Genomic DNA, 18,643 nt, shown 5'->3' on the forward strand with positions numbered 1-18,643 from the left:
GTTATTATCTGAAATTATATTATTATTTGTTTGCTTGCATATTTTCAGAATTCCCTACAGTAAGAAAAGCTCCACATGACAAAGATCTTTGTTTTGCTTGTCTGCTGATGTTTCCATAGAGCCTAGAACATTGCCTGGTAACACAGTGAACCCTCAAGAAGTATTGGTTGAATAAAATAGAGTGAATAAATCTTCAATTTACAGATAAGAAAATGAGGCTGAGAGAGTCTGAGCAACAATCCCAATGCCTTTACATGATTTCTACGGGTGTGCCTGATTTTAAACCCCACTGCCTTTTAGTACAGCAAGCCACTGCCAAAAGAGACCGAAGTGAGAGACAGCCGGCAGGGCTAGATGTCGCACAAGGGTTTTTCCAGGCTTTGGATTCTATTGTGGATGCAAACAAACCAGAAAGGCACATTGATCATGCTTTCCCCAGAGAGCCCTGGATTTCCAACGGAACAAGATAACTTGAGAAATCTATTGATCTCCCATTTTTGTCACGCTGTGCAGGTGACAAGGATCAATGGAAATTTGTACTCTCCTATCCATGACCCTGCAACTTTATTTTGTATTTCCATCCAGACGCCCACAGCTCTGCAAAACGCACGCTCAAAGTACCCACGGCTTATTTAAGTGAGAGTATCACCCTCTGTGTTAGCTGTTTTCCCAGCTCCTTCTGATCCAGAGAAACGTCTCCCGCTCCTCTCCAGCTCCTGCTTCAAAGCCAGCCCTCCAACCCAGGGCTCCTCTGGCTGAGCGTCTGGCACACACTCATTGGCCCACAGCCCGTGCAGGGGCGGGGCCTCTATCTCTTCCAAAGGGATCCGGGTCTGAGCAGCCCAGCCTTTCTGAAGTACTCACGCTTCCCCAGCCTCTTCCCCCCCCCCCCCCCCCCCCCCCCGAGTCTGTGCTTTCCTGCCTGCTTTCTCTTTCTTTTCTGGCTCAGCCTGGGACAGAAGCCTCTATCAGAGGAGGCTCAGGTCTTGCAGTTTAAAACCAGTAATGGAAAAACACAAGAACGTTTCCTGGATCCACCAGCAGGAACTGGCAGATCCATCCCACAAATACCTGAACAGCACCGAGGACTACCTGGCCTACCTCTACGGGCCTCCACGCAGCCACTTCTTCTTCCCAGTGACTGCAGTGTACGCGCTGATTTTCGTCGTGGGAGTCGTCGGCAATTTCCTGGTGTGCCTGGTGATTCTTCGGCACCAGGCTATGAAGACGCCCACCAACTACTACCTGTTCAGCTTGGCCGTCTCCGACCTCCTGGTCCTGCTCCTTGGGATGCCCCTGGAAGTCTACGAGATGTGGCGCAACTACCCCTTCCTGTTTGGGCTGGTGGGCTGCTACTTCAAGACGGCCCTCTTTGAGACGGTGTGCTTTGCCTCCGTCCTCAGCGTCACCACGGTCAGCGTGGAACGCTACGTGGCCATCCTCTACCCGTTCCGGGCCAAACTGAGGAGCTCCCGGCGGCGGGCTCTCAGGATCCTTGGCCTCGTCTGGGGCTTCTCTGCCCTCTCCTCTCTGCCCAACACCAGCGTTCACGGCATCAAGCTGCACTACTTCCCCAATGGGTCCTTGGTCCCGGGCTCCGCCACCTGTGCGGTCATCAAGCCCATTTGGATCTACAATTTCGTCATCCAGGTTACCTCTTTCCTCTTCTACATCCTCCCCATGACTGTCATCAGTGTCCTCTACTACCTCATGGGGCTCAAAGTGAGTATCCGAGCTCGCTGGCTTAGGGTGGTATCTCTTCTCTCATTGACTCAAAGTTCAGAGAAAAGAACTTAGACTTGGCGAAGTCCAGAATTGGAAGGAAGCAGAGAGGAAAACAGAATGAGCTCAGAGGGCAAACAGAAGTTAAAGGACCGGCCCCAAATCAGGCAAATACTAACCACAACTATAAACCATTTCCTTCAACTCATCTATCATTATTCTTCCCTCTATGCCTGTGGCCTTCAAATCTAGGAGTTCCTAGAAATTTTACTATGGGTATCAAAGTGCGGGCCCTTCCCCCTGGGAAATCCTGATTCAGTAGGCCTGAGGGGGAGCCTCATTTTAAACAGCACAAAGTGGCTACCACAGGAGAAACTGCTCCACATCCTGTTGTCTCCTGTCCCCATCTACCGCCTGCACTGAAATTTTCCTCTGTACCAATTTGGTCTGTGTATAATAACATAAACTATCTCTATCTTCTACTCCAAGACAGATATATAGTTTTAAAGTGAGACTGTTCCTTATGGTTGCTTTGACCCTTTGGTTGAAATATCAGGTTAAAATGCAATATATATATATATATATATATATATATATATATATATATATATATGGCTTGAGTGGGACCAACTTGGATTTCTCTTGATCAGATGGAAACTGAGGGACAAAGAAGTGAACAGAGCACATAAGATAGAGTAGAACAAAGTGGGGATAAGTGATAGCCGGAATTAATAAAACACTATCACTTCATCTCCAACATATCTTATAATTAGAGAAGTTTCCTTTCCTATACTCATGGTGATATGATACTCATGAGTTGGGTTTTTTTTTTTTTTTCTAATCTAAATTAGCTGAGAGAAACTACTTTTGGTGAGGGTAGTAGTGAGTCTATATAATTCCTCTCCTGGTACATTCTGCATCCAAATTCATAGAGATGAAATCTAACTGTGACGGTTTTATGCCCATTTAAGGAGGCAGCTTGTGTTTTGTAAACAGTCTTAGGACTACTTAGATTCCCAGATCTGAAGCTCACATAAAATATGCTTTGAGCCAAGCCACACAACTCTCTCCTGGAGTTAGTTTTCACATTTATAAAATGAAAAGGTCACATTAGATCATATCTAAGGCTCCCAATAGCTCTGGAAGTCTGTAATAACCTAAAAAAAAAAAAAATGAGAAAGAAAAATCCATGAGCAGGAACAACGAGAATTAATAATGAAGGGAAAACAAAGCAAACATCACATTCACATCATATGTTTCAAGATGGCTCTGCCACCATGTATTCTGTGACAGTCAAGGTACTCCCATCTCAGTGCATCTTTGAGAAAGGTGAATATCAGAAATGACTGCCCCACAAGTGGTCCTTTTAAATACATGCTGTGCCTAAGATGAGTGGCAGAATCCAACTAAGAAGAACAAATTCTAAGTACCACAGATGTCCAGACACAGGAGTAAATTTAATCAGGCAGGGAGTTTTGTCATTCTCCTCTTAGAGGGATGGCTCCTCTATTCCCAGAGATACATGTCACCCCAGACTAGCTTTAGAATGTGTGTGTATCACTGGGGGAACGTGTGTGTATCACTGGGGAAAAGGATTTCTGCATGATTCCACATATCATGAGCCCTGTGAGAAATCTCTACCCCAAACTTATCAATACCATCTCATCCAACACCAATCATTTATCTTGGGTTAATTTGGGAGAAGTATTTAACTTTGAGTAGGAAACACATATCCCTCACCCCAACCAATTACTTTGTGTTTCATTTTGTTTTGCTGTAATGAACTTAAGGCTACCTTGTATCAGGAGCTAAGTGACAGTTCAGATGACAGCTTAGAAACTATCTAGTTTGCTTTGTGTGTATAGTGAAACTTCGAGCATTCCTATTCTCAGGAAGGATGAGCTGTTACCCAGAGGACACCAGGGAAAAACTCTCGACTTAGAATATCACTTCTAGAGGAATTAAAGATCTGTAGACGGAGTTAGGAGAAATAGGCCCTAGACTATGGCGTTCGGGGCCTTTGCACAGGCTGTACCCTTTGCTGCATCATTGCCCAAAATGTTGCTACTGTTGACAATCACAATCCCTTTTGCTTTGCTAATTCTAACTCATATTTTAAATCCTACTTCACCCACACTTCCTCAGGAAAGCTCTCCCTGACTCTAGCTGCACCTGGTCCCTGTGTACGTGGTCATGGTTCCTGGTGATTTCCCTTTGATGGAATCCCAGGACCAAGGAAGAAAGAGGGGAGCCATATGTGTGCTGCTGCATCATTCCAGGATACAAGTACCTACTGAGCTGCTCTCCAAGGCTCAAACCTGTTAGAGATGGAAAGTAGACAACCCCAAGGCAAGTTTCTTCCCATCTGGGAGGGAAGCTCTTTTGGGTCTCTCACCTGGTACTTATACTCCTGCAGGCAACATTAACACTTGAATTGAAGAGGATATATTATAAATTGTAGCAGAATCCAGCCATGCCAAACAGAGTTGCACTATTTTTTTTTTTTAATAAACAGATCTTGTTCAAATTGTGGAAATATTTACACAAAAGCTAGGAGTATATCTTGGTATTCTGGAGCTTAGTCTCCACAAACTATATAAACGTGGTGGAATTTATATATATATATTATATATTATATATAATATATATATTATATATGTTATTATATATTATATATATAATATATTTATATATTATATATACATATATTTATAAATATATTTATAAATATTTATAAATATATAAATATAAATATATATTATTATTATATATATATAAATGTGGTGGATCAACCTGAATCCCCCACATGGCCCTCCCCTTCACCTTTTATCTCACACAGCTAAAGTGAGTGGAGAGGAAGGCCTCTGAACTTCCTGTAGAGTAACCACAATTTTTCACTCCTCTTTTTGTATCTTGACTTTTAGAAGTGCAGGGGTGGGGAGAATACTTAAGGGGTGAATAGCTGCTTTGCTAAACATCTGAAGGGAAATAAAATAATTCAAACATAAAACAGTAGTTAATATTGGCCAGACAAATTGTGTGCATTCTATTCTACTATACCGCCTCCTTCAAATTCCACTGAAACAATGTATAAGATGCATAAATATTCAGTTTTCACTCTTCCCCCTAGTTGGTTAGTTGTATCACTAAAACCTATGGAAGCTGAAAAGTAAGAAATTATTAATATAATTTTCTTTTCGTTGCAAACTACACTGTACAGGAAGCCTGTTCATAAAAGAACTGTATGAACTGTTTGCTTTATGTTTGATTTAAGGAAACTATTACTTTAAGTAGAGAAATTACCAATGAGAACTTTTAAACCCACCCAAAGAAGGGACTAATAGATCTCAATAGTTGTTCTTTGTTCTTAATTTTGGACTGAAATCAAATTATGGAATGACTCTCTTGTAATAATGGCAAAATTTAAAAAATGGTATAGGGGGTGCCTGGGTGACTCAGTCGGTTAGACGTCCGACTCTTGCTTTTGGTTCAGGTCATGATCTCATGGTTCATGGGTTCAAACCCCACATCAGGCTCTGTGCTGACAGTGCAGAGCCTACTTGGGATACTATCTCTCTCCCTCTCTCTCTGCCCCTCCCCTGCTCTTGAGCTCTCACTCTTTCTCTCAAAAATAAATAAACTTTAAAAATAAGATTGAAATAGTAGGAAATAATTAGAACCTTTAGCAGATTTAATTGATGAGTTAGTAAGATGTGCAGTTTGATTTATTGCTCTTAAACAATAAGGTTTTTGTCTCAGTGCATCTGTTTGCTTCTTTGTCTCAACACAAGTACTGCTTGTGGGTGACAGTTACCATGAGAGGGAGAATTTCTGGAAGGGACTCAGTAATCCACATGAGTGACCCCACAGATATGAATAAATAACCCCGTTTCACCAAAATTCAGTTTTTATTATGTCTTTTGAGTAAACTGAGGACAATAACCAGAATGACAATATATACTTATTGAATAGCATGTGCCAGGAACTGAGATGAGCACTACACCTGCATTATTTTGTTTTACTATTACATTAATAACATTATTGTCAGTTTCCTCCTGTCTATTCCTAATAACTGCACAATATTTTTCTTTCTTGTTTCCAAGTTCTAGATGACCTTGGAAGGGTTAAATCCCACAGACACCTTAGTCCCTTACTTTGTAAAGACACAGGTGTACGTAGAGAGCACCAGTATATTCAGAGACAGATTGGTCAGGTTTGTTAATTATCCAAGTGATGCTTCAGGGCTGGTGTGGTCCTGAGAGCTACCTGACTTCTAGGAGCTAACATGTTTGTCAGAGAGACAGGATACTCCTTTGTTTAACTCTGTAGGCAACTTTTAATGGCCCTCTCTTCCAAGTCTTATTTAATTTAAAAATTTTTAATGTGTATTTATTTTTTGAGAGAGAGAGAGCGCAAGTGGGGCAGGGGCAGAGAGAGGGAGACATAGAATCCAAAGCAGGCTCCAGGCTCTTAGCTATCATCACAGAGTGCAATTCAGGGCTTGAACTCACTGATGGCAAGATCATGACCTGAGCCAAAGTCGGACGCTTAACTGACTGAGCCACCCAGGTGCCCCCAACTCATTTAATTTTAAATACTTTCTCTAAAGCGTTCTATAAAAATGCCATCCAGCTCAGGAAGGTCACTGATTCTTAGAGCAGTCTGTTCTACTCTTGCACATACCCACACCAAACTCTTTTTTATCTTGAACTGGAATACATTTTCTTATAATGCAACAATCTGATCCTAATCTACCCAAGACTATATAGAATAAGTTGAATGTTCCTTCCACCTGATGGCCCTGATAAGTGTGCCAGAACTTTCTATGTTGCTAATGAGGGAACCCCAACTCAATCTGGCAAAATATGAAGGGCAGTGTAGACCTGAAAAATCAAGAGGTGGAGCTGGCTTTTGATGAAGCTTAATTCTATAAAACACACAATATTCTCAAAGACCTAGCTTTATTTCTATTTCTTTGCTCTCCTTTCCATAATGTTGATTTCAACCTCAAAGTACACACAACAGGTCATTCATGGCTCCCAGCACTTCCCTTGTGGTGGAAAAAAAAAATAGCTGTTGTATTCCAGAATTCCATGCAGAGAACAAGAAGGGGTCCCAATAAGAGAGAAATAAAGCTTCAATTCCTAGAAGTACAAGCAAGAATCTGAAACCCCATTGATTCCAATCATCTAATCACTGTGACTGATGGAAAGGAGCTAAATTATTTAGGGTCTGAACCTGGAGCTGGAGATGGGATCATTGCCATCCAAATTAGTGAATGCCTAGGAATGGAGAAAGCGTTAATTTCCTAAAGGAAAATCATGGTACCATTGGTAGGAAAAGAAGAGAATAAGTGCTAGAGAATCAAGCACAAACACATACTGTACTATCTTGTAGATACTTGATAGTAGTTTGTCATGAGTCCTTAAAGCTTTCTTTATCGTTTCTTTATAGTTGTATAACCCCACCAACTAAAAATATGTAAGTTGAAAAGAAGAAAATTCGACAACTAGGTAAACGATGCAGATCTTCAGTGCTAAGGGAGTTGAGAGGAAGGAGAGGATAATGGGCTGCAGGGCCACCAGAGTCTTGTAGAAGTAGATGGGACTTGAACAGGGTGGGAAAAATTGCATGTACAGTGGTGTTAATATTTGACATTTTTAGAGACTTCAAGGATCACCACCTCTTGCAACAGGATGAGTATATTCCACATCTAAATTCAGAAACATGTGCAGTCTTATCAGTAACATTATTAACATAGAATTTCTCAGATTGCGCTTCTTAAGATATAGTAAGTATTCCACTGAAAAGGGTTGGGTGGGGGGAAATTGTTTAGTCAAAGAAGCACTATCTCCTTTGAGGTTGGGGTTGGAGATGTGGGGTATGGAAGGTGGGGAGGAGGGAAGGGTGATAGATGAACCCCCAGGAAAATGTTCATAATGTCTATCAGCACCTTAAAGACACTGAGAAGACTCACAATAAAGACTATAAAATTTATGAAGCAGAAACAATATCTGTTTTTGTTTTCTACTGCCTACCTACCCTATAGCAGAGGGATTCCATTCTAAAAGATATCTGATTATTATTGAATGAATGAATGAATGAATGAATGAATTGCCTACCTAACTTTTTTTTACTTTAGAATTTCACATTTTTTATAGAATACCCGTTAACATACTATATAACCAGGGTTCTACAGAATAGCGTATGATAAATGGTTGCATTGCAATGTGGCCACAACCCTCGATCCTGTTGATTTAGGTGACTTGGATCCAACTCCACCTCCAACTTATTGTTAAACATTTGACAAATTCTTACATTTCGTTGTGTCCCAGTTTTTTTTGTCTGCAAAATGAGTGTTAGAGCTACATTTCTCAGATCTTAACAGGAGGAAAAAAATGTTTACCTCCCTTAGAAACTTTTCCACTTCCCTTGCAGCTAAAGAAGGACCAACTGCTTGGGGCAGATGAAATGACTGCAAATATTCAAAGACCTGCCAGAAAATCAGTCACCAAGATGCTCTGTGAGTCCTTCATTTTGTTTGGGGTTTGTTTGTTTGTTTGTTTGTGAAAGCAAAGGAGTTGCATTTGGTACTGAGAAAGCGTTGCTGGGGTCAGAATCAAAATTCTGAAACAAGATGTTGAGGTGTGGTCTTCCTTGGTTTTCTCAGCCTCCTAGGACCTTTCTGTTTTGTTTCTATTTCACTTTTTAACCCTCAAACAATGCACTGAATTGTGTCATTGTAATACTCTCTGAGGTATTTGGCAAATCTCACTCTCTGAGATTTTGAGCATTTCTTTTCCTCTCTAAACTGAGCAGGTTATTTTTAACCTATTTTGTGTTATGAGTTGCTTTTTTAATTTTTTAAAATACAATGAAAGCTGTGAACTCTCCCCTCAGAAAATGTACAAATACACATACACAAACATTGTATAATCCTTTTCAGGGGATCACGAACGTGTTGACACCCATCCTTGGACTCCCTAGGATCTTTTAATTCCAGATTAAGAACATGTGGCCAAGAATAACTGTAAGCAGTCATACCACCTATAACATCATATGATTTTCTATAAAACAATACACTCTTTTGTATAGATAAGGTGTTTTTAAAAATCCGGGCACTGCTCTACACTCTCCCAAAAGAGTGCTATAAAAATATGTGGTCCTGGGGTGCCTGGGTGGCTCAGTTCAGTCAGTTAAGCATTGACTATTGGTTTCTGCTCAGGTCATGATCTCAGGGTTCGTGAGATCTGTTGTTGGGCTCAGGCTCTGTACTGACGGCTGGAGCCTGCTTGGGATTATGTCTCCCTTATTCTCTGCCCCTCCCGCACTCTCAAAAATAAATAAATATTAAATATATATATAGTCCTGCACTAGCATATGAGAAATATTGATGAGAAAGGAGGAAAGGAGATTTATAATAAACTTCCCAAGACAAAACCAAAGATTTGAAAGAAACAAATCCTTCAGGCTAATAGGTATATAAAACACTTACTCTAACTATGTGGTGTTTATGAGCAAAAATCCTGTGAAGTCACTAAAGCCTGTCTTTTCAATTCTAGTAGTCATCATCTTAGAAATCGCTTAGCCCCTGTTGGCACCTGACTTTCCCTATTAAGAAATCTCATGTCTTCATAATCTCTCTCTCCCCTTCCTCCTTGATCATAATCTGCTCTTGCAAAAAGATTTGAAGTGTATGCACATTAAAGTCACTGTGATAAAATATACAGTAAAGTATTTGCCTTTGGGGTTGGAGTGTTCCATGTTAACAGTAATTAAATTTTTAACTAAAGGGATTTGTAGGCAGTAGTGAGCAGATTAGGAACTTTTTCTGGTAGAAGGGCGGCAGAGGGGGGGTTGGTAAACTCAAAAGAAACATTCAGATATTCTTGAAACTACACCACACAGGCATACCACACCGTTTACCATGGAAACTTCAAATGCACTCACAAATTCAGAGAATTGTAAAATGATCACCCGTGTACCCATCACCCAGCTTTAAATATTACCGACTCACAACTAATCTTGTTTCATCTATATTCCTATCTCCCCGCTAGTCCCCACAAGACTTTCCTGAGGGAAATCTCAAGCATCATGTCTTGGGAAATAAAAGTATTTTACAACTTCAGAAGAGAAAACAAAAAAACATACATATTTATATTGGTGAAGATTAAATGCCCCAAAGAGAAAATATGGTAGCACTAATCTCTGTCTTAGGAGCTGAAAATTAAACAAAAACAAAAACAAAAACAAAAACAAAAAACCCTGGGCAATAGTGTATTTCTGTAAATCCGTAATTTTATAAAAACAAAAAGTAAAAACAAAAAAAATTGTGAGGCAATCTGTACCATAGAAAAGCTATAATAGACACATCTCCACCTCAATCAAAAGATGCTTGTAAAGCAATATAACACTCATGATTTTTCTTTCTTTATGTCCCTCCCACCCCTTACAGAATGACTGAATTTGCATAAGTTTCTAATTATTTCTAGAGTAAAAAGATAAATTCATACAACATTTATACTATATACTGTATCAATAGTTTGTTATTAATCTAGGACTTAAAAGAAAATCAATTGCTTGAACCCAATCATTTTATTCATATAACCCATTTATGTGGTACCAGCAACCTTCTTGCAACATATTTTCCACAATAGAATGTTTTCAGCTTTGAACAAAGTCAGTACTATTTTAAGCGTTCTAAAGTAAACTCATATTGTACAAGAAATCTTATACAATCATATGGAAACTGACCCTAAATCCTATACAATTCACCCTCATGTGTAAATGTTCTATGTAGAGGTTCTTTAGGCTCTAGATGATTAAATGATTAAATGATTAAAAAGATGGTAGAGGGGAAATGCTAGAAGGAATGGCTGGATTCAGAGTGGGCATTATATACCTATCCTTGCCTTGACTGTCCTTTGCTCTTTCATTCATCATCCTTTTCCAGTTGTCTTGGTCTTAGTGTTTGCTGTCTGTTGGGCCCCATTCCACATTGATCGGCTCTTCTTCAGCTTTGTGGAGGAGTGGACTGAATCCCTGGCTGCTGCGTTCAATCTCATCCATGTGGTGTCAGGTAAAATTTTGGCTGGTTTGGTTATATCACAAGTATCTACTTTTTAATCTCACTTAGGTTCTATTTATATATACTCATTATTATGCGGACCCCACCATACAATAAAGAACACATTTGATTTTTTATTCATGTATTGATTAGGCATGTTACTTATCCAAAAGAAATATACCAAATCACTATTGTAGAGCCTACTTTATTGAAGACCTCAACTCTAAGCCTGGTGATTACAGCAGGAAAATGATCTAAGAAGTGATTCCTTTGTTTTGCATCCAAAGACCACATAACTGAATTGGTTTTTATTAAATATCGATGTCCCTAAAATCTCATATTGTCTTCAGCAAGTATTAAATCCTCATGAAAACTAACCAAAGGGCATTCATGAGGCATCAGGATCTGTTTTTAGGCTACTTTAATGTTGCTTGTTAAGGATACCACGGAATAGGGTGGAAATAGCAATGGAAAGATCATTAAGTCAGAGGACCTGGATTTGCACCTCATTTCCATTATTAATATCCTGTGTGATCTGAAGAATGTGGATTCCTTCATGCCATAGTTTCCTCAACTGGAAAATGGCAATAATGCCTGCCCTATACAAACCATGGGCTGTTGGTAAGAAGTAAATGAAATAATAGCTATTAAAGAGCCTTTTAAGCTGCACAATGCTATATATCTTTCTATAGTCATCACAAAAGCTTAGTAAGTAGATATTATCATCACCTTTTACAGCTGAAAGAACAGTTCCACAAGAAAGAAATGACTTGCCCAAAGTCACTTGGTTGGCAAATAGTAAAAACAGTGTTCCAGCCCAAGTTGTCCAACTTCAAGTTCAAGATTCTTTCTCCCAAAATGGAGCAGAGAATGGTCACCTATATCCCTCTTTCTCAGCAAAGGTGACTGTTAGACTTACGTGCAGACCACATTGTCCCTCTACCTTGGCTAGTCACTGGCTGCTTCTATGGGCACATTAGATTATCAAAGACCTCACCAGAAAAAACAGATAAAAGCAACTTGTGCACGTTAAGTTGCAGGTGTGCATAAAGCAAAAGCAACAGTGTTCCTAGGTATATTGAGTGCCATGTATGTTATCTATATTCAATCATCCTTTCTTTTGTACTCAGGAAGCCTTGTGTTATGGTTTATACCTTGACATTAGTATATTCCTCCATGTTAAATTAATTACTAATTCTGGGTGAAATCTCAAAAATATTTATAGCTCTTAGCTTATCTTTGTGGTTAAGCTGCGAAAAAAGAAAGTGATTAAATACATTGGAAAACACTACAAGATCACATGAGACAACTAGTTGACTCTACATCTCCAGATGCATCAAGACAACCATTTTAAGATTTTCAAATTACAACATTTATATTAATATTTTCCAGTTAAAAATCATCTCTCTTCCCCCACATTGCCAACCAGATGAAGTCTAAACCTTCTAAATGCTACAAAAAAATGCCCCCAACTTGCCTTTTGATCCTCAAGTTGTGTATTTCCATTCATAAATCATATACTTGTCAAACTGGTTAATTAGAGGGTTGTGCGTGTCTGCATTATTCCTGCACAATATAACCATTCCTGCCTCTGCACATTTAGCTTCTACCTGAAGTATACTCTCTTATCTCTTCCCCAGTTATCTCCTGCCCACTTCAGGGTAGGCAACATTTAAGCACCCCATTAAATCCTTCATGACCATCATGGTCCTTGTGTTTATGCCATTATGTGAATTTCCATAGGATGACTGTCAGTCATATATATATGAGATATATATATATATATATATATATATATATATATATATATATAAAATATATATCATATACATATAAACAGATATAGTTTGGTAGAGTTCTTTTGTTTACTGTTGAAGTTAGGTATAGGTCTTGCCTCTGTAATACCATTCCATGTCCTTGGAGACCAAAGTCTAAATCCACTGCCTACCAATGTGCCTCAAAGTTTCTGGCAGAGAATAAGGATTCAATCATATTTACTTATTGAATGAATTAACAGCCCATAGCAATATTCTCCTTCTATATTCCTCCCTGCCCAGTTCTGTGCATAGGGTGTATGGCACTCTGTGTGTCCTGAACTATATAAATGAGGACAACAACGAACATGTTAATGAGAGTATCTATCACTTTTTTTACATTCTTAGCCATTCTCAATCCCTCTGTGGATAGCGTCTCAACTTTACCCTCACAGTAATTCAGGGAGGTGGGTTAGAGTGGTATTACTATTCCCATTTTACAGAGAAAAGAATAGAAGTACCACTTCCGTCTAAAGTCACAGAATGAGCAAGGCTAAGTAAGATCAGAAACAAAGTTCTCTGATTCTCAACCTTAGGCTCATCTTGGGTCTTGGGGAATAAAATAGACATAGAAATAAAAGAAACATGTGTGCCAAACAGGAAAGTGTCAGTGTGCAAGGCATTTGGTGGAGAAAAATAAATGGAAAAATACAATTAATAAAGTTAAAAGTAAGGTGGGAGGAGCCATCAAGGGAAAAGACTAGGTAGGAAAAGTGCATTGGGGAATATTTCTTTGAAGAGATAGTTAGCATTATAAGATATCTCAGCAGGGACTACGACTTAACTGATTTACCATTCCTCCATTACTTGCAGTTTCAAATTATAGATTTAAGCAAAGCTCCAATGAGATAAAAACATCTCTCTTTCCTCTGATACTTAAGCATCTCTCTCGTTAATGCTATCAGAGCATGTTCTTTAATTAAACAAGTGGGGATCAAAGGAATTTGCCAAGCATCTCAGAGAGATCCCATGCCAGCCTAAATTTTTCCAAGACTCTTTAATCTTTCTGTGTTTGATTCCTAAACACACAGGTGGTAGATCTGTTCAGAGCATTTTGTATTCTCAATTAGAGTCTTGTATGTGTTATTACTTCCAAAAGAGGCAATCACAGGTATGCTAGGCCTTTGTTAAAGAGTCATGCTTCATTCTACCATGCCTCTCACTCCTCAACATGTCTCTTTTTTAATCTCCTGTGTTCCAGGTGTCTTCTTCTACCTGAGCTCAGCCGTCAACCCCATTATCTATAACCTACTCTCGCGCCGCTTCCGGGCAGCATTCTGGAATGTGATCTCTCCCTGCAAACAGGGGCACTCTCAGCACCACCAACAGGGGCCACATGCCCAGCGGAACATCTTCCTGACAGAATGCCACCTTGTGGAGCTGACTGAAGATGCAGGTCCCCAGTTCCCTTGTCACTTAACCGTCAGCAGCTCGCACCCCCCTACAGCCCTCTGTAGTGGACAGGCACCATGAAAGGGACACTCAAAGAGTTGACATTCCTTTATGCCACCATACTACAGGAAGGGACACCCTGTAAAATTTATGCCTTCTTACATGAAAGTAGGGAGGTAAAATGAGTCTTACAACTTATATACCCACTTCTAATTGTGTGTGTGTGTATGTGTGTGTGTGTGTGTGTGTGTGTGTATTTAAACAAATTGCTACCAAATCTGTATCTAAAACCCAGAACCTTCTGAGTTTTAGCTTCCTTTCCACCATCCTAACTGCCTCATGCTCCTTCACTAGTTCATGGAAAGAAAAAAAAAATCATGACCAGTAAAGAATGACACCTATACTTTGAGTGATTTTCACTTTTGGAAACAGTTTGTCCTGAGTCATCCATACTCTGAGTCAGGCTCTAACTCTCACAACCAATGGCCCCTGTGAGATATAAAAGGAAGACATGTAGATGGTATGTTACTTTATATGACTCAAGGGAACCATACCAGTGTTCTTCCACAGCAAACTTTTTATCCTACTGCCTCATATTTGGCCTTTTTAATGTGATACATTAGAATTTTGAAGCCTCTTACTTGAAGAATCCTCCTGATAATATGGGGATGCTCCTTAGAACTATTTATTCCCACTTTCCTAATCCGCACATCATTCTCAGTCATTTCTCACCAGGAATCAGATCAGATATAAGTTCTACTTAGAAAAGAATGGGAAGATGGAGAAGGCATGGTGGAGGGTCAAAAGAGACATAAACTATACCAAACACAGGCTTAGTTGTTTTCATAGTTTTGTCTAGACATGGATTTCTGAAGTCTTACTCCATACATAGAGGTATGGTCTACTATCTAGGGAAAAAAAAAACAATCATATAGTAACTACTAGTCTCAATCCTATGACTTTCACTGACTAAATCCTTCATTACCTATATAACACTCTTTGCACATATAAGAAAAATCAACTTTCCAGACTCCTCTTCTATTATATAATCACATGTAATGTATATTCTATTCAAAATAGAATACTTGCTTTTCTTATGAAAATATGCCCTGGTTATTCCGGCTGCACATATTTGCTTATAAAATTCCCTCTTTGTCTCTAGTTTCCATCTGTTGCTGTCCTACCCATCCTTCAATGCCCATCTCAGTGTGTCACCTCCATAAAACCCTGCTTGATTTATTCAAATAGATGTGGTATCTGACTTGTCAATCTCTCTCTTAAGCTTTTTCCTCACTCTGCTTCGTATTTCAGGGATTTATATCCTTGTTTTGTCAGAATGTAAATTTTTCAAAAGCGTGAAGTATCTTGTGTTCATTTTTGCTGTTGCTGGGATCCTGGTAGTATATCTGTCACAATGGTAGAGGTTCAGTAAATATGTGGTGAGTTAGTTGAACTCACATTCCAGTGTGCTGAGACAAAGAACAGCTCCAGATGAAACCACATTAAGAGCCAAAGACTAAAATTCTGTTTCTGACCGGGATATCTTTCAGTTCACTGTTTAACCAGTTGTGATTATAACAGCATGCCTTGCTGTGCCGACAGTACCAGAAGGTTCTCCCCAACCCCAGATTCTTACTGATGCTGAAACATACAAGTTCCAGCTTTTAGTCTCTGAATTTTCCCTAAATTGAATGAACCATCCTACTGATAAACCATCCTGTTATTGGTCTCTGACATCATTATTTCCTAACTGAACAATCATCTTCAAAGTGATTCAATATATATTTTTAAAAATCTCTTTGCTAATTAACAGCCAACTTTAATGAATCAGAATTCTCCAGTGATGGTTTATGTTGGTGAGCAGAATCCTTGGGTCATTTGGGGATTAAGTTGAAAAGACTCAGCAAAGCAAAACTCCAGGAATGGAAGAGAAATGAATTTCCTTCTCATCTTTTAGAGACCTTCTCCAATGAAGATCTAGTAAAGTCATCATCTTTAACATCAACTCCCAGTGACCAGGACTAAGTATGCTGCTGGTGTAGGTAGATGGATAGAAAAAGAAACAACACTAAAATTGAAGCTAGTAATTTTGTTGCTTGATTACAGCTTTGATCTCTTTTTTGTTTTCAGGAGCAATAGGTTTAATTAAGCCTAGCATTAAATGGGGGGAGGGGGAAGTGTTGAGATTTTGTTTATATACATATACATGCACACATGCATCCATATACATAAAGGAAATTTATATTTCAAAACAAAAATTCAAATGCGCAAGTCTTAGAGTTAGCTCATATAATGGTTCACACACAGTTAGTAGAACAAAGGGAAAAACTAAAGCCAAATTGTTCAATGCTACTCAATAGTTGACTTCATCATCTCCTTGTGAATTCCTTGTGATCTCTGCATTTTGCAATAATGAAAGAGGCCACACAGCAAACATGATTAATAAAATGCTGGTAATTATACTCTTTTGTAATTCAACAGTGACTTTTGAGCTCTCTAGTAATTCACAAACTTAGTGAACTAAAGCAATGACCTTCAGAACATTGCTTGCCAAATTGTCTAGCCCATAAAGACCCATGAACAAGTGTCAGAAGTCCATGAAGCCTCTGAAATTGTATTCATAATTCTTAGTGTGTACTTTTTTTTGTGGAGAAGGTTTATAGCTCTGGTTAGCTCCTCAAAGTAGTCTATGACTTAAATTATTAGAATTAAGGCACCCTTAATGGCCTCATTTAGTGGATGAGTTATAGTTGAATGAAGGCATTGCAGGAGAATTTAAAAGTATCACTATTCCAACATAAGAATCCAGTGTCTATAAGTATTAACTGTTCAGTGATGTACTGGCTGGTACTGGCTCAGACTGTCTTGCAAAAGTTTATTATTATATATTTAGGAATTTTGAGAACTTGGTATTATATGATTGGTAGCCTGAAATCAGCCACAGTGGGAATATTTACACCACAGACATTGGCAAACACTTTACATTGGAGCTATTTTCCCCCCAGAGAGCCATCTTATCAGCCCATCACTAACCACTGATATGCTGGCAATCTGCCACCTTGCTGTATGACACATGGTTTGTTTATAGACTAGATGGCCAATAACAAACACCATTATAATTACAGACCATTTAAATTTGTGGTTAACTCACTGAAAAAAAAAAAAAGTCAATGAACCAGATTTTGACCCAGAGGTATGAGATAAAATAAGCTAAAGCATGCTAATTATGACATGAAAGCCTCATCAGCATTTTATAATTAACCCAGAATGGAAGAATTATCCTTGGATTTTGTCCATTAATATCAGTGCAGGAAATAGTAACAGTTCTACATGTTATCTTCCCTATACATCTGTTTTTAAATATCCCACAAGATTCATTGTAAAAAGATGCAGGATTCCACATTCTCTCTACTTGGCTGGAGATCTCATTTTTTGAATATGTAGAAGTATACTATACAAACATTGTAAGAAAGCTTGAGGTTGTATTAGCTTGTGCAAGCGAAGCAAATAGAAACAATCTATCTCTTCCCTTTTTTTATCCCTTCTAAATCATTAAATTACAGTTGAACTCTACATTAGACATATGCATATGCTGTACTTTGGAAACATTTTCTAGGTAATGTCAATGTTTGGGAGTTTTAACTAATCTATACATAGAAATTGTTGCATATACCTAAATGATGCTATTGCCAGTGAAATATACACAGGGTGAAAAATATATACTGTGCATTTAGTAGGCAGGATGGTTAGATTGAGCTGGCAAACAAAACACTATTTAAAAAGAAAAGTAATTCATTATTTTTAAAAATAAAAAAACATATGTTAAGAAGCCAACATTAACGCATAGGTAAGAATGATTTGTGACTACATAGATATTTTGAAAATAGGTCTTAACCAGCCTTTGGTAAGGATTATTTATTTGAATATTATACCAACAGAATGAATATCTTGTTCTAATTCCATGCTTCCTTTTTTAAACGTTAAAAATTTTGATATTGATCCTAACTTTATTACCAATTCTTTAAGTAGAACTGTGAGTTTTAGAAACTGTTAGTTTTACTTCAATAACATTCATGTACACAATTATCTCATTAAGTTTCCACAGCTTCACTAAGAGGATGTTGTCATCTCCCTGCTTACAGTTGACAAAATAAGACTTGTCCTCCCTTACACTTGGGAAAAGAGACAAGCAAGCACAAAGTCTGAGTGAGTCACACAACAGTATTTATATCTTACTCATCTGTCTGCAGCCTAGCTGGGGTGACTCTACTCCACCCAAGCTGGGGCATTCACAAGGAACACAATGGCCACCCACTGCATGTGCTCCCCATGCTAAGCAAGTCACATGGCCAATCTCAGAGTTGGGGGGCCTGGAAGTATACTTCACTCACCATGAGACCACGGCCTGACCAAGGATGAGATGTATAATACCACCAGAAGTAGTGAAGTGTTGAGACTGAAGAATGCATCTAGCGAATGGTGCAGTGAGTTTGAACCCACAACTATCTGACTTCAAAGTCTGAGCTTCCCCCATTTTACTACATGGATTCTACATGGGTCTCTAGTTCATTGCCATCACTAAAAAAGCCTTTCAGTTTAATGCCATCCCCAAATATTACCTCTTCACTTATTTCCCACTAAATCATTA

The 18,643-nt window shown here is 38.8% G+C and overlaps 1 protein-coding gene across 2 annotated transcripts; it reads left to right on the plus strand.

Moving 5' to 3' along the window:
* Window positions 1-855: 855 nt before the first annotated feature.
* Window positions 856-15,355, plus strand: NMUR2 (neuromedin U receptor 2). Of its 2 annotated transcripts, XM_045436669.1 has the most exons (4): window positions 856-1,722; window positions 8,161-8,245; window positions 10,676-10,801; window positions 13,805-15,355. In XM_045436669.1, the coding sequence occupies exons 1-4, from the start codon at window positions 1,006-1,008 to the stop codon at window positions 14,074-14,076; spliced, it is 1,200 nt and encodes a 399-aa protein (XP_045292625.1). In that variant the 5' UTR covers window positions 856-1,005; the 3' UTR covers window positions 14,077-15,355. The 2 variants fall into 2 exon arrangements, with proteins under 2 accessions (XP_045292625.1, XP_045292633.1); XM_045436677.1 differs by lacking the exon at window positions 10,676-10,801.
* Window positions 15,356-18,643: the final 3,288 nt, after the last annotated feature.

Source organism: Leopardus geoffroyi, chromosome A1 (assembly GCF_018350155.1).
Source record: "Leopardus geoffroyi isolate Oge1 chromosome A1, O.geoffroyi_Oge1_pat1.0, whole genome shotgun sequence".
Lineage (NCBI taxonomy): Eukaryota > Metazoa > Chordata > Mammalia > Carnivora > Felidae > Leopardus > Leopardus geoffroyi.